Genomic DNA, 16962 nt, shown 5'->3' with positions numbered 1-16962 from the left:
AGAAAGACACACACGGTATATACTCACCTATAACTTGATACTAGACTTGTAAGATAGGATAAACATAGAAAATTTGTACACCTAAAGAAGCTAAACATGAAGGAGGACCCAGGGTAAGATGATCAATCCTCAATTAGAAAGACAAATACAAAGCACACTGGAAGTAGGAGAAAACAAGTAACAGGACAGAAGCCTACCACAGAGGGCTTCTGAAAGACTCTAGCTAGCAGTGTATTAAGGCTGATGCTGAGACTCACAACCAAACCTTGGGCAGAGTGCAGGGAATCATGTGAAAGAAGGAAGAGTTAGTAAGACCTGGAGAGTACAGGAGCTCCACAAGGAACAACTACATCTGGGCACAAGGGTATTTTTTGAGACTGTTTCTCCAACCAAGGACCACACATGGATAGATCCTAGAACCCCTGCTCAGACATATCCCAGGGCATCTCAGTATCCAATTGGGAGCCTTAGAAAGGGAAACAGGGACCGTCTCTGACTTGAACTCAGTGACTGGCTCTTTGGTCTCTCCCCCCCAAGGGAGGGGCAGCCTTGCCAGGTCACAGAGGAAGACAATGCAGCCAGTCTTGATGAGACCTGATAAGCTAGAGTCAGATGGAAGGGAAGGAGGACCTCCCCTATCAGTGGATTTAGAGAAGGGCAGGGAGGAGTTGAGGGAAGGAGGGTGAGATTGGGAGGGAATGAAGGAGAGGTCTACAGCTAGGATACAAAGCAAATAAACTGGGAGTAATATAAAAAAATATAAATTTAATTAAAAATAAATACAAATACCTCTTTTTATGCTATATAAATATAAGCTGAACCTCAACTATCACATTAGGTTAAGCAGAATGTAAGTAAATACTGAACAGTAGAGATGGCTCAGTGAGTAAAAGCAATGACTGTTATAGTAGTTTAAATAGGTATGTCCTTTGTAGACTCATGTGTTTCAATGCTTGATCCACACAAGAGTGGCATTTTTAGGAAGTATGATCCTCTTGGAGTAAGTGTGCCCTTGATGGAGGAAATGTGTCACTGTGGGAGCAGGTCTTGAGGTCTCAGGTACTCAATCCCATGCTCATTGTCTCACTATCTCTTGTGGTACCTACAGACCAAGATGTAGAACTCTCAGCTCCTTCTCTAACAACATGTCTGCGTGCATACTACCATGATGATAATAGACTAAACCTCTGAACAGTAAGCCAGCTCCAATTAAATATTTGCTTTATTAAAATTTCCATGGTCATGGGATCTCTTCATAGCAATAGAAACTCCAAGACAGCTATCAAATCTGAGGGCCCAAGTTTCATACCTTAAAATTATCAGTTTACTCTTAAAATGCAATATAAAATATGTATACAAATCTGGACTGGTATCTTATTGTTCAAACATTCTCAACAATTTAAATTTCTTGATAAACATAAATGCTTATTTAAAACATCCAAGTAGCTAAATAGCTATTATCACAGGAACATTTTAGGAAAAATAACATTGAAAAGAAACTCAGTAGAGAGGAGAATAAAGAAAATTTTAGAGCCTTTTAATAAGTGAAAACATAGGTAATATATAATATAATATAGGCATATAACACAAGCTGCAATAGCTAGTAACGTGTCTTAATAACCACCTATTTAACAACATTTACTGCCAGCAACACCAAGAGCTTATAAAGACCTTACTAGGGTTTACAAATATACAAAATTATAAGAATTTTAGCTGAATTAGGAGAAGGTTTATAAGGGAAAGAAAGAAATGAGGCTATTGTGATATTAAAAGAAACTATTACCAGAGCTGTCTGAAAAGAAATCAAACTATAAAAGGCTATATTCTTCCTGCCAGGTGGATTTCAATCTGACTCTAAGTTTCCTAGAGGCTAAATCAAAAGAGAAATCTGATCAATTTCATAATTTACAACATTCATGATAAAAGAAAAGCAATTTACTCAGGAGAAGTGCAATTATTCTTGCTACTAAAACCTGCAAGAAGTTTCCCAAGGGTCATCATAAAGAGGGCTCTGTAAAATATAATGAAATATGCCTTGAACAAAATCTTTATGACAGACACAACTAAGTGTTTCACAAAGTGATTTTTATTGTATTCTTTATTTTATACCTACAGTGTAACTGTACAATTCAGGGTATAGTTTAATAATGGCAGACATGTTTGAGTAAAGGAAACAGCAAGAGAACAAAAAAACTTTCCAAATTCCTGAAAACTATGATAGTTTTCTTTTTTCATCTCTTCATAGAAATGTGGTAGCAATATGTTTCAAAACTTGCAAGGTATTAATGTGATAAATATTTACAGAATATGTATAAACTATTATATAATCCCAGAAGAAACAAAAACGTGAAGCTATTTTCAAGAAAAAAAAGGTTAATTAAGCTATTCTTTGATGCCTACTATTAGAGATATATTAATATAATGATAATTTGTGTTTTTATATAACTTGTGTAAATAAGTAGCATATGACCCTAAATAAGTAATAAAAACATGTTGCTGAAGCTGTTGTTGCTTCCAGTCCAGATATATAATAAATTCCTCCAGGGTTCTACTTGCAAACATAACTATGACTTGAACCCAATATGAAAACTCATATTCATCCAATAAATGATCAAATCTGCTTAAGCATTATTGCTGAATCTTATCTATTTTTCTAAGATTTCATTATCACTCTACTACTTAATATTTTCATTCTTTAATGACCCTCACAAATCAAATGTTTAGGTAATAGGTGAAAAAATACAACACAGAATTCTACCATTGGTATAAATTTTATACCAATTTGGAAAATATGACAAGATGTTCTAGTGATTATAGATAAGAATTTCAGTACATAAAAATAAAGAGGGATGGAGCTGTAGCTCACTAGTGGAATGGATACATGAGACATTGTTATATACGTATATAAATATACATATACATATAAGTATATAATTATGATATTATGAGGAGAGTGGGAAACACCATGTTCAAGATAGAGGTTAGTTCAAGAGTATATAAACTGTTATTATCATACTATAATTCTATGATGAGCTGAATGGGAGGCCCACAGGAGCTCATATTATTGTTTTAGACCTTTATAAAGTATTTTGTCATCATTTTAATGGCTGAGGTCTACTGTCTATAGACAGTATAATTTTAGAAGAGTTATATACAATATATGGAGTAGAAGATTTATAGATAGATAGATAGATAGATAGATAGATAGATAGATAGATAGATATAACACAATTCAGTTTTCTGACAGAAATTACATTCATGCATGTGTATGTGTAATGATTATTAAACAGCCAGGAGAAAAATGTCTTTCAGGATGTAATCCAAATTTTTATAAATAGTGGATTCTTCTGGAAGGTGAGATTGCGATATAAGTATGAGCTCACTTATTTATATGTTGGGGGCATCCTCATGGCCCCAAGATCCTGAAATAATGACTCAGACTCAAAATATATTTACAAATACATAGGCCATACAGCTAGGCTCCTTCGCTGATTAGCTCATAACTTATTCTAATCTAAGTTCTGCCACATGACTGATTACCTCTGCTCAGGTGTCCTCTTTCATGTCTTTTTGGGTGAATTTCCTGTGTCCGGCTCTATCCGAGAATCCTTTGTGTCATACTTAAATATATGTTTTGGGAGATTTCTACCATGACCATGTTCTGTCAATTACACTATCAAAGGTCTCAAAAGTGTTCCTTGAAGTTATCTCAAAAACTCTGAGAGGATGTGGAGACTAGAAAGGCAAACTTGGAATCTGTATTTTCCTACTGTATACCACACACCATAGATTTTCTGCTTTAAATAAAGAATGTGTATGACAGTTTAGTATTTGACTGCTTTGTACTGCTAATACAGTTTCTTTGGTCACATATCATAATTTGCCCTATTCAATAAATATAAACAGATCTTGCATTATTTTTAAGGCATTAACCATACCAAGAGATAAAGTCCAGGGTTTTATAAGTTAAGATGTTACACTGTGCAGCAACCCTTGTGTAATAACCCACTGGGCAAGACCCCTCGTGATAAGACCCCTAAGTTAGAGTAGAGACATTTGTTGGTATTTGCATCTCCATGAAAATAATCCTGTCAAAGAATACAGAAACCCAAAGCAACTCAGACACTCTAAACACAGATTTGAGTGAGCTTTCAGAAAAGAATGTGGATAACCCAATGATCCTATTGTTGATTGAAAAGACATTTTAATTCATATTTATGGAGTAGGTTATACAGTTATTTTGTTATATAACCATTTTTCCCTTCTATATCACAATGGTTCAGATCTCTATTTTAGGTTTTGTCTTCCCATGATATAGAAAAAAATGGATAAGAGGGATGAGATAAAGATATTTTCTTATCTCTTATTAATGGGAAAATGCGCAGTTGCCTTTGTTTTTGGTGTAAAGGGGACATATTTTCTGTAGTATCTAGGAGAAATAACCTCAAAGAAACATTCTACTTTCATGATATACACCTGCTAAGGTAGAAATTCGGTTTTCTTGATCACCTCATATCTTACTTCTCTTTTGATACTGATCAATATCCTTCATGATATTTCTTAGTTATTTTGTTACTTATAATACTTAGCTTTCAAACTGAAGAGTGAGCCTGGGTTTTTTCCTATTAATTAATTAATTTATTTTAATTTTCACTGCAATTGCAGCTTCCACTTTCTACTCTTCTCTCAGTCCTTTCATCTCCCTTTCCCTCTCTTTATTGCTCCCTCCCTTTCTCCTAAGTAAAGGAAGGGCTTCCCATGGATATCATCATGCCTTGATATATCAACTTTCAGCAGGACAAGGCACATCTTCTCCTATTAAGGCTAGACAATGCATCCCAGTTAGGAAAAATGAATACAAAGAGAGGCAACAGGATCAGAGATAGAACCTGTTAGAGTTGTAAGGGGGTACACATGAAAACCACGCTGTACATCTGTTACATATGTGTAGGGGTCTTAGGTCTGTCCCACGCATGGTGATGGTCGGTATTTCAGTTTGTGAGCCTCTGTGGGTCCAGGTTAGTTGATTCTGTAGATTTTCGTGTGATGTCCTTGACTTCTCTTACTCCTTTTATCCTTCATTCCCTTCTTCCACAACATTCCCCGAGCTCCACCTAATGTTTGGCTGTGTGTGTATGCATCTGTTTCCATCACTGGTTGGTGGAAGCCACTCAGAGGACAGTTATGCTAGGATCATGTCATGTGTGTCTTTCTGGGTCAGGGTTACCTCACTTAGGATTATATTTTCTAGTCACATCCAATTGCCTGCAAAGTTCAAGATGTCCTTGTTTTTAATAGCTGAGTAGTATTCCAATGTGTGGAGGTAACACAACTTCTATATACATTGCAATGGGCAACATTTGTGCAGGGAGTTTAGCTTATCTCCATGCATGGTCCTTGGTTGGAGTATAAGTCTCAAAAAAGACCCCTGTGCCCTGATATTTTTTTTGGTTTTGTTGCTCTCCTTGTGGAAATCATGTCCCCTCGAGGTCTTTCTATCTCTTCCTACAATCACATGATTGCTTTCATTCTGTCCAAAGTTTGTCTATGAATCTCAGCTTCTGCTTTGATACCCATCTAGGTAGAGTCTTTCAGAGGCCTTCTGTGGTAAACTCCTATCCTGTTGCCTGTTTTCTCCCTCTTCTGATGTCCATCCCATTTGCCTGTCTGAGTGAGGTTTGATCATTTTACCTAGGGTCCTTTTTGCTTAGATTCTTTACCTAAAGAACTTAATACATTTATCCTATATTTTATGTCTAATATCCACTTATAAGTGGGTGTCTTTCTGCTTGTGGGATACCTCACTCAGGATGATCTTTCCTAGCTTCTACCATTTGCCTGAAAATTCATCATTTCTTAGTTTTTAATTGTTGAGGAATATTCTTTTGTGTAAATGTACCACAATTTCTGTATCCATTTCTCAGCTGAGGGACAGCTGGGTTGTTTCCAAAATCTGGATATTATAAATAAAACTGCTACGAACATGGTTGAGCAAACGTCCTTGCTGTATACTTGAACACATTTTGGATATATGACTAGGAGTGCAATAGCAGGATCTTGAGGTATAAAAACTGCATGGTACTAGCATAGAAATATAATAGTGGATTAATGGAATAAAATAGAAAATCCAGAAATAATCCCACATACATATGGATATTGATTTTTCACAATGAAGCCAAAACCATACAATGGAAAAAAAAAGACAGCATCTTCAACAAATGGTGTTGGTCTAACTGGATGTTTATATGTAGAAAAATGCACACATATTTATCACCTTGCACAAAACTACAGTCCAAGTACATCAAAGACCTCATGATAAAACCAGACACACTAACCCTGTCAGAAGAAAAAGTGGATAAGAGCCTTGAACTCATTGGTGTAGGAGACACATTTCTGAACATAACACCAACAGCACAGGCTCTAAGATCAACAATAAATAAATGGAACCTCATGAAACTGAAAAGCTTTTAGAAAGCAAAGGACACGGGCTTCAGAACAAAATGATATCCTACATATTGGGAAATGATCTTAAACAACCCAATATCTGACAGAGGGCTAATATTTAGTATGTATAAAGAACTAAAGAAGTTAAAAAGCAACAAAGTTAAATCAGCTAAAAATTGGGGTAGGGAGCTAAACAGAGAATTCTCTGTAGTGGAACATAGAATGGCAGAGAAACACTTAAAGAAGTGCTCAATGTCATTAGCCATCAGGGAGATGCAAATCAAAATGACCCTGAGATGTCACCTTACACCATCAGAGTGGCTAAGAATAAAAACTCAAGTGGTAACACATACTGGAGAGTTTCTGGAGAAAGGGGAACGAACCCTCCTCCATTGCTGGTGGGAATGTAAACTTGTACAACCACTTTGGAAATCAACCTGGCACTTTCTCAGACAATTAGGAATAGTGTTTCTCAAGATTCAGCTATACCACTTCTAGGCATATATCCAAAAGATGCTCAGGTACACAAAAAAGATATTTGTTAAACCATGTTTGTAGCAGCTTTATTCATAATAGCCAGAACCTGGAAAAAAACCCAGATGTCCCTAAATGAAGGAATGGATACAGAAATTGTGGTATATTTACACAATAGACTACTACTCAGCAATTAAAAACAAGGAAATCATGAAATTTGCAAGCAATGGTGGGACCTAGAAAATATCATCTTGAGTGAGGAATCACAGAAGCAGAAAGACACACACAGAATATACTCATTTACAAGTGGATACTAGATTTATCAGATAAGATAAACATATTAAAATCTGTACACCTGAGAAAGCTAAACAAAAAGGAGGACCCAGGGTAAGATGATCAATCCTTACTTAGAAAGACAATTGGGATGGACATTGGAAGTAGGATAAAACAAGAAACAGGACAGGAATCTACCATAAAGGGCTTCTGAAAGATTCTAGCTAGCAGTGTATCAAAGCAGATGCTGAGAATCATAACCAAACTTTGGGCAGAGTGCAGAGAATCATATGAAAGAAGGGAGAGTTGTAAGACCTGAAGAGGACAGGAGCTCCACAAGGACCAAATATATCTGGGCACAGGGGTCTTGTCTGAGACTGATTCTTCAACCAAGGACCATGCATGTATATAGCCTAGAACCTCTGCTCTGACATAGCTCAGGGCAGCTCAGTATCCAAATGGGTACCTTAGAAAGGGGAACATGGGCCGTCTCTTACATAAACTCTGTGGCTAGTTCTTTGACCTCCCCACCACCGTGGGAGGAACCACCTAGCTAGGCCACATAGGAGGACATTGCTGCCATTCCTAGTGAGAACTGATAACCTAGGTTCAGATGGAAAGGGAGGAGGACCTCCCCTATCAGTGGACTTTGAGAGGGCAGGGAGGAGTGAGGGAGGGAGGTGGGATTGGGAGGTAATGAGGGTGAGGTCTACAGCTGGGATATAAAGTAAATAAAATGTAAAACAAAAATAAAAATTAAAAAAATAAAATAAATAATTATCTGCTTTGAAGACAGAATGCAGGCAAAATGGCCAGTCTGCTGCAGAGTTTTTAACATTTTAATTTAAACCTTTCTGAAAAATATCAAAAACAAAACAAAAAAACAAACAACAACAACAAAAAAAGCTAAAGTGACAGCACATGCTGGAGAGGATGTGGATAAAGGGGACCCCTCCTCCATTGTTGGTGGGAATGTAAATTTATAACCACTTTGGAAATATATCTGGTGCTTTCTCAGAGGTTCCTTTTATTAATTGCTTATCTTATTGCCTGAGCTGTTGGTGTTCTGTTCAGGAAGTTGTTTCCTCTACCAATGAGATGAAGGATATTTTTCACTCTTTCTTCTATTAGAGTTAGTTTGTCTGGGTTTATGCTGAAATCTTGATTCACTTGGAGTTGAGTTTTTGCCGGGTGATAAATATGGATCTATTTATATTCTCTTACATTCAGACATCCAATTAAACCAGCAACATCTGTAGAAAACTGTATCTTCCTATAATATTGTTTTTGCTTCTTTGTTAAAAATCAAGTTTCTGTAGTTATGTGAGCTTATTTCTGGTTCTTCGATTCTATTCCAATGATAAATCTGTCTGTTCTTATGCCAATACCGTGTGGGATTTTTTTTTATTATTATTATTACTCTGTAGTACATCTGAAACAGGGATGGTGAGACCTTTATAAGTTATTTTCTTGTATAGGATTTTTTAAAGCTATTTTGGGTTTTTCTTTTTCCATATAAAGTTGACATTTTTTTTCATTAAATTTTTATTTTTCATATTTATTAAAGTTTATTTACTTTGTACCCCCGCTGTAGCTCTCTCCCTCATTCCCTTCCAATCCCACCCTCACTCCCTCATCTCCTCCCAGCCCCTTTGTAATTACACTGATAGGGGAGATATTCCTCCCCTTCCATCTGACCCTAGCTTATCATGTCTCAACAAGACTGGCTGCAATGTCCTCCTCTGTGACCTAGCAAGGCTGCTCCTCCCTCAGGGTAGGAAAGGAGGTCAAAGAGCCAGTCACTGAGTTCATGTCAGAGACAGTCTCTGTTCCCCTTACTAGGGTACCCACTTGGATACTGAGCTGCCATGGGCTACGTCTGAGCAGAGGTTCTAGGTTATATCCTTGCATATTTCGTGGTTGGAGAAAAGACCCCTGTGCCCAAATCATGAAATTTGCAGGAAAATGGTGGGATTTAGAAAAGATCATACTGAGTGAGGTATCCCAGAAGCAGAAAGATATATACAGTATACACTCACTTATAAGTGGGTACTAGATGTATAAGATAGATAAACATACTAAAATCTGTACACCTAAAGAAGATAAACAAGAAAGAGAATTCTAGGTAAGATGATCAATCCTCACTTAGAAAGACAAATGGGATGGACATTGGAAGTAGAAAACAAGAAACAAGACAGGACCCTACCACAGAGGGCCTCTAAAGACTCTAGCTAGCAGTGTATCAAAGCAGATGCTGAGATTCAAAACCAAACTTTGGGAACAGTGCAGGGAATCATATGAAAGAAGGGAGAGTTAGTAAGACCTGGAGAGGACAGGAGCCCCACAAGGAAGTTGACAATTGTTAATCCTACCGATCCATGAGCACAGGAGATCTTTCCATCTTCTGATATTTTCTTCAATTATCTCCAGGTCGTTTTATCTCCTCCTTCTTTCCTAAGATTCCCTGCAAGCAGCCCAAAGTTTACTTATGAGTCTCATTATCTGCTTTTATACAATGCTTGGTAGAGTCTTTCAGAGGCCCTATGTGGTAAGCTCCTGTCCTGTTTCCTGTTTTCTCCTTTTTCCAATGTCTGTCCTGTTAGCTTTTCAAAGCATCCAAAATGCTATTGTAGATTTTTGAGTGAGAAGATCTAGAAAGAACCTTCCAAATCTTACTTATACATCATCCAGGGTTATCCCATTGTTTAGGGACTGCCTTTTCAAACAATGAAACTAATTCAAAGCCAAGTCTTCCTGTGTGCCTATGCGGCTGAATATATTTGTGACTTGAATAAAATCAAGAATAAACTGTATTTATTTCTGGGTCTTCTGTTCAGTTCCATTGATCCACCATTCTGTTTCTATGCCAGTACCATGCAGTTTTTATAACTGTTGCTCTATAGTACAGCTTAAGATCAGGGATGGAGATACCTCCAGAAGATCTTTTATTGTAGAGGATTGTTTTAGCAATTCTGGGTTTCTTGTTATTCCATATGAAGTTGAGAATTTTTCTTTCCAGGTCTGTAAAGAATTGTGTTGGCAATTTGATGGGAATTTCATTAAATCTGTAGATTGCTTTTGGTAAGATGGCCATTTTTACTATGTTAATCCTGCCAACCCATGAACATGGGAGATCTTTCCATCTTCTCATATCTTCTTTAAATCTTTCTTCAGAGACTTGAAATTTTTTTCATACAAGTCTTTGACTTGCTTGGTTAGGGTTACACCAAGGTACTTTATGTCATTTGTGGCTATTGTGAAGGGTGCTGTTTCCCTAATTTCTTTATCAGCCCTTTTGTCTTTTGTATACAGAAGTGCTACTGATTTTTTTGAGTTAATTTTTTATCCAGCCACTTTGCTGAAGGTATTTATCAACTGTAGGAGTTCCCTGGTAGAGTGTTTTGGGTCGCTCACATATACTGTCATATCATCTGCAAATAGTGATAATTTGACTTCTTCCTTTCCAATCTGTATTTCCTTGATCTCCTTCAACTGTCTTATTGCTCTAGCAAGGACTTCCAGAACTATGTTGAAGAGATATGGAGAGAGTAGGCAGCCATAAACCCAAACACTTATGGACACCTGATTTTTGACAAAGATGCCAAAACCATACAATGGAAAAAAGATAGCATCTTCAACAAATGGTGCTGGTCCAACTGGATGTTTACATGTAGAAAAAATGAAAATAGATCCCTACTTATCACCCTGCACAAAACTGATGTCCAAGTGGATCAAAGACCTCAACATAAAACCAGACACATTAAATTGGCTAGAAAAAAAAGTGGGGAATAACCTAGAACTCATTAGCACAGGGGACAACTTCCTGAACAGAACACCAACAGCACAGGCTCTAAGAGCAACAATCAATAAATGGGACCTCATGAAACTGAGAAGCTTCTGTAAAGCAAAGGACACTGTCATCAAAACAAAACAACTGCCTACAGATTGGGAAATAATCTTCATTAAACGTTTATCTGACAGAGGGCTAATATCCAGCATATATAAAGAACTAAAAAACCTGAAAAGCAGCAAACCAAGTAATCCAATTAAAACATGAGGAATAGAGCTAAACAGAGAACTCTCTGTAGAGGAATATCAAATGGCAGAGAAGCACTTAAAAATGCTCAACCTCATTAGCCATCAGGGAAATGCAAATCAAAACGACCCTGAGATTTCACCTTACACCCATCAGAATGGCCACGATGAAAAACTCAAGTGACAATACATGTTGGAGAGGTTGTGGAGAAAGGGGAACTCTCCTCCACTGCTGGTGGGAATGTAAACTTGTACAACCACTCTGGAAATCAATTTGGCACTTTCTCAGACAACTAGGAATAGTGCTTCCTCAAGATCCAGCCATACCACTCCCAGGCATATATCCAAAAGAGGCTCAAGTACACAAAAAGGACATTTGCTCAACCATGTTTATAGCAGCTTTATTTGTAATAGCCAGGAGCTGGAAACAGCCCAGATGCCCCTCAACTGAAGAATGGATACAGAAATTGTGGTACATCTACACAATGGAGTATTACTCTGCAATGAAAAATAAGGAAATTCTGAAATTTGCAGGTAAATGGTGGGACCTGGAAATGATCATCCTGAGTGAGCTGTCCCAGAAGCAGAAAGACAAACACGGTATATACTCACTCATATAGACTTATAGGATAAACCTAAAGTCTGTACATCTAAAGAAACTAATCAAGAGAGAGGACTCTGACTAAAATGCTCAATCCCCATCCCGAAAGGCAAAGAGGATGGACAATAGAAGAACAACAAAGCAGGAAACAACCTAGGAACCTGCCACAGAGGGCCTCTGAAAGGCTCTGCCCTGCAGACTATCAAAGCAGATGCTGAGACTTTATGGCCAACTGTTGGGCAGAGTGCATGGAATCTTATGTAAGAAGTGGTAAATAGTAGATTATGGAGAGGACAGGAACCCCACAAGAAGAGAAACAGAACCAGAAGATTTGAACACAGGGGTCTTCCCAGAGACCCATACTCCAACCAAGTACCAGGCATGGAGATAAACTTGAACCCCTGTGCAGATGTTATCCATGGCAGTTTACTGACCAAGTGGGTTACATAGTAATGGGAAGATGGACTGCCTCTGACATAATCTGATAGGCCTGCTCTTTGATCACCTCCCCCTGAGGGGAGAGCAGTCTTACCAGGCCACAGAAGATGACAAAGCAGCCACCCCGATTGTGATCTGATAGACTAAGATCAGAAGGAAGGAGAGGAGGACCTCCCCAATCAGTGGACTTGGGGAGGGATAGGTATGGATAAAGGGGAAGGATGGTGGGATCGGGGGGGGGGAAGGGGAGGAGGGAGGGGCTTATGGGGGGATACAAAGTGAATAAAGTGTAAAAAAAAAAGAAAAAAGAAAAAAAGTCATATATTTTTTAACAAAAACTTTGTGAAATATTAGTATGAAGCATTAAGAATAAAACACACACACACACATCTCCAATAGAAAAAAAAAAGAATAAACTGTATAATGAATAGTAAAAAAATTTAAAAACTCTAACAGGAACAAATTATACCAAATGAATTGGCATGAGAGGAGGTAATTATAAGAGAAAGAGGTGAGTAGAGCTCATATGATTTTGTGACTTCTGTGGTTTCTCAGCTGTCTTTCTTCCTTTTCTAATAAACAACAAAGCTGCCTTGTTTCTTTATTTCTCTCTGTTAATTGTATTGCCATTTTCTGATTTGTGTATGTGTATTTGAGCCTTTGAAAGTATGAAAAGTTATTCTCTTCATATTTGCTAAATCTTACATAGCAGTCCATTTGAAACTTGAACATTTAATCACTGAATATATTCTGCCTGCATAACAAAGATGTGCGTTATAATCCTCCAGTTATTACAAGATCTCTGCTGTCTCAGATACATTTACACTTCAATTACAATTACAATGCTTTCTTCTTAAGAGCTCCTTGTTTCTGAAGGATGAGTCTCAAGGATTATGTTATAATGAGAACAAAGGTTATTGATTGCCTTTCACATTTTCTATCTAAGATGCTTTGCCAGCCACATAGGAGTGAAGGAGAATTTATGCCAAGATTTTTTTTTTTCTTTCTCTCCTCAGGAAAACATAATGGAAGTAATCAGAAACCAAGAGTTTTTACTCCTTCCAGCTGAAGAGCTCCATAAACTACTGGCCAGTGACGATGTAAACGTCCCCGATGAAGAGACCATCTTCCACGCATTAATGATGTGGGTCAAGTATGACATGCAGCGGAGATGCAGTGACCTGAGTATGCTCCTTGCCTTCATAAGATTGCCACTGCTTCCACCACAGGTAATTTTGTGTACTTCTACTTCAATAAGTGTGGTATACTAAAAATTTCTGCATCATAAGAAAACATTCAACACAATTCAAATTAATATTCAGAATTTTAGGAGTTTAATAAGGTGCTGTATTCAAATTAAGTAAGAGGGCATAAAGGTTCTAAGTGAAGAATCCTGGATCTAAATAACATTTTGGCTGCATATAGATTCAGGCTTGCTTTTATCAATATGATAAACTTTTATCTGGGGCTGGTTTTACATTCAAAAATTATTATTGCATTACATGTACAAAAAGACTTTGAAATCAATTAGATAACAAATGTACACCCATTAAAGTGTCTATAATATTGTTTTGTGTTTTTTTTTAGTTTTATTTTTCTTTTTAGTTACATTTTGTTAACTCTGTGTCCCAGCTGTATCCCGCTCCCTCATTCCCTCCCCAACCCCACACTCCCTCCCTCATCTCCACCGTGCCCCTTTCCAAGTCCACTGATAGGGGAGGACCTCCTCCCCTTTCATTTGACCCTGTTTTATCAGGTATCTTCAAGGCTGGCTGCAAAGTCCTCCTCTGTGGCCTAACAGGACTGCTTTTCCCCTGGGGCGGGGGGGAGAGGTCAAAGAGCCTGCCCTTGAGATCCTGTTAGAAATAGTCCGTGTTCCCCTTACTTTGGGAAACTACTTGGTTACTGAGCTACCACGGGCCACATCTGAGCAGATGTTCTAGGTTATATCCATAGATGGTCCTTGGTGGAGTGTCAGTCTCAGAAAAGACCTTGTGCCCGGATATATTTGGTCCTTGTAGAGCTCCTATCCTTTCCATATCATACTAACTCCCCTTCTTTCATATGATTCCCTGAACTTACCTTTTTGTTTATCAGTTATTTGTACATAACAGCTTTCAAACTTAAGACTTGTTCAGCAAGAGGGAGATCAGGCCTGGTACTAGAAACCCGCCAACTCCAGGCTAGGGAAGTCACAGACTTTGGAAGAGAACTTACAGCCACTACTTTACCGAGCCAGCGTAACCCCTAACTACATTCTAAATAACTGTGGTCATTCTCGCTTTAAATTTGATCTACAATAAAATAATATGATAATTCCTTAGATAATATATATATATTCTTTACATTTAAGATCAATTGAATGACAGTTCAAAATTAACAATGGAATCCAGCATAGAACCTTTGTTCACTAGAGATAAGGAAAAAAAACCTAAATCACTACATTTTTTTTTATGAGGACAGAGGACAAAGTGAAAAGGAGAATAATAAGATTTTCTAAGAGTTGACATATCCTTGAAATAAATTCTAATTCAAAAATCTTTTCCAACTAAAATCGTATCAGAAATAACAAAATATTTAATTAACCATTTATCTTTCTAGAACATCATTTTATTATGCTCAGTACTTTAAAAACACCAAGCCATGGAAATTAAAATATCACTAGCCTTTGAGTTACATTTTGTGAAGAAAAAAAAAAAAAAACATTAGTCTTATATGATCTACCTGTGATCTATCATCACAGCTTTGTAACAGTAAAAGATTGATCTATATACAACATTTTTAACTTAGGGTGTATAATTTCTGTTATTATTATCAAGAGCAAATTCAAAGTGAATTAATACAATGAAATCATATCTGAAATTGTATGTGTAATTGTACACTTGCAGGTTAACAAAGTTTTTATCATTCATTCATCACATTTCTTTACATACAATCCACCACAATATATATGTACGTATATATATATATATGTATATAGATAGATAGATAGATAGATATAGATATAGATATAGATATATATCAAAAAGAGTTTAAGGTAAGTAGTTAATAAATCAGGGAAATAAGGAACTATGAACTCGTAGCAGTAAGTAAAAATTTATGGTTGACTTAAGATTGGAAATTTTTAAATATTCCTATGAGAAAATTGCAAAACAGTTGAAAATAATAACTGTCTTTCATTTTACTATGGAGAGTAATTAGGAACTAAAATCAGGGTTACTGAATTTTATGGATTTTTTTCTGAATTAATTATAAGAGCTTGCTTTGACACAAAGCTTTTTAAAGAAAATGAGACCTGTATTTATGTAAGCAGACAATATATACATTGTGATTCCCAGTACTAGATTTTTCCAATAATTTTCTCTTCCCTTTGATACTAGGTATGTTCAAAGACTGCATCCTCAGTAATGGCAGTAAAATCAAATGATGACAATTACCAATGACATTAGCCAATGAAGAATGATACGCTGATTGTCTTTTTCTTAAATTTACCCACTAATACTCGCACGTTTTCTTTTCTAATTTTTTATTTTTATTCTTTTTTACATTTTATTCACTTTGTATCCGTGTTGTAGCCCCCTCTGACTTCTCCTCCCCATCCCAAATATCCTCCCTTTCTCCCACCATCTTCCTTCATCTAGTTCACAGACAGGGAAGAGCCTCCTCCCCTACTATCTGACCCTAGTCTATCAGGTCTCATCAGGACTGCCTGGATTCTCTTTTTCTGTGTCCTATTAGGACCACTTTCCCAGGAGGAGGTGATCAAAGAGCAGGCAAACAAGATTCATCTCAGAGACTACTCCTGCTCCCCTTACTAGAAGACCCACATGGAGACTGAGCTGCTATGATCTCTAGTTGAGCAGGGAGTTTAGGTCCTCTCCATGCATGGTACTTGGTTGACACTTCAGTCTCTGCAGGACCCCCTGCACTAGATTTTTTACCTCTGTTGGTCTCCTTAAAGAACTCCTGTCCCTGCTGGGTCTTTTTTATTTTCCTCTTCTTCCATGGGACTCCCTGTGGTCTTCCCAAATTTTGGCTATGAGTCTCAGCATCTGCTTTGATCCCCTGATGGGAGGAATCTTTCAGAGGACATCTGTTGTAGGCTCCTGTATTTTCTACCACTTCTGCTCTCTATTCTGTTTGCCTTTCTCAATGAGAATTAAGCATCTCTCCCTAGGGTTGTTTATCTTCTTTAGGTCTGTAGATTTTCTTATGTTTATCCTATATTATATGGCTAATATCTGCTTCTAAGTGAGTATATACTATGTGTGTCTTTCTGGTTCTAGGTTACCTCACTCAGGATGATTTTTCTAGTTCCATATATTTGCCTGAAATTTTCACAATTTCCTTGTCTTTTTAATAGCTGAGTAGTATTCCATTGTGTAAATGTACCAAAATTTCTGTATCCATTCCTCAGTTGAGGGGTATCTGGGTTGTTTCCAAGTTCTGGCTAATACAGATAAAGCTGCTATAAACATAGGTGAGCATATGACCTTGTTGTGTACTTGAACATCTTTTGTACATATGCCCAGGAGTGGTATAGCTGGGTCCTGAGGTAGTACCATTCCTAATTTTCTGAAAAGGTGCCAGATTGATTTGCAAAGTGGTTGTACAAGTTTACATCCCCATTTTCTCTGTTGGTTGAAATGTCAGGATTTTATTCAAATTTTGTCAGCAATTTGCTGGACATGTCAGCT

General features: G+C 37.2%; 1 protein-coding gene across 2 annotated transcripts in view; it reads left to right on the top strand.

Annotated features, from left to right (window-relative positions):
* Positions 1-16962, top strand: part of Klhl1 (kelch like family member 1) — a 456733-nt gene that overhangs the window by 261040 nt on the left and 178731 nt on the right. For both annotated transcript variants that reach the window (XM_055609989.1, XM_055609990.1), the window contains exon 5: positions 13282-13494. In XM_055609989.1, the coding sequence (XP_055465964.1) occupies positions 13282-13494 (213 nt within the window). The remainder of the gene's footprint in view (positions 1-13281; positions 13495-16962) is intronic.

The sequence above is a fragment of the Psammomys obesus genome, unplaced genomic scaffold, assembly GCF_907164565.1.
Source record: "Psammomys obesus unplaced genomic scaffold, mPsaObe1.curated_primary_1811, whole genome shotgun sequence".
In the NCBI taxonomy this organism is placed as follows: domain Eukaryota; kingdom Metazoa; phylum Chordata; class Mammalia; order Rodentia; family Muridae; genus Psammomys; species Psammomys obesus.
Note: the sequence above shows the minus strand (reverse complement) of the source record. Positions and strands in the feature narration are given on the sequence as shown.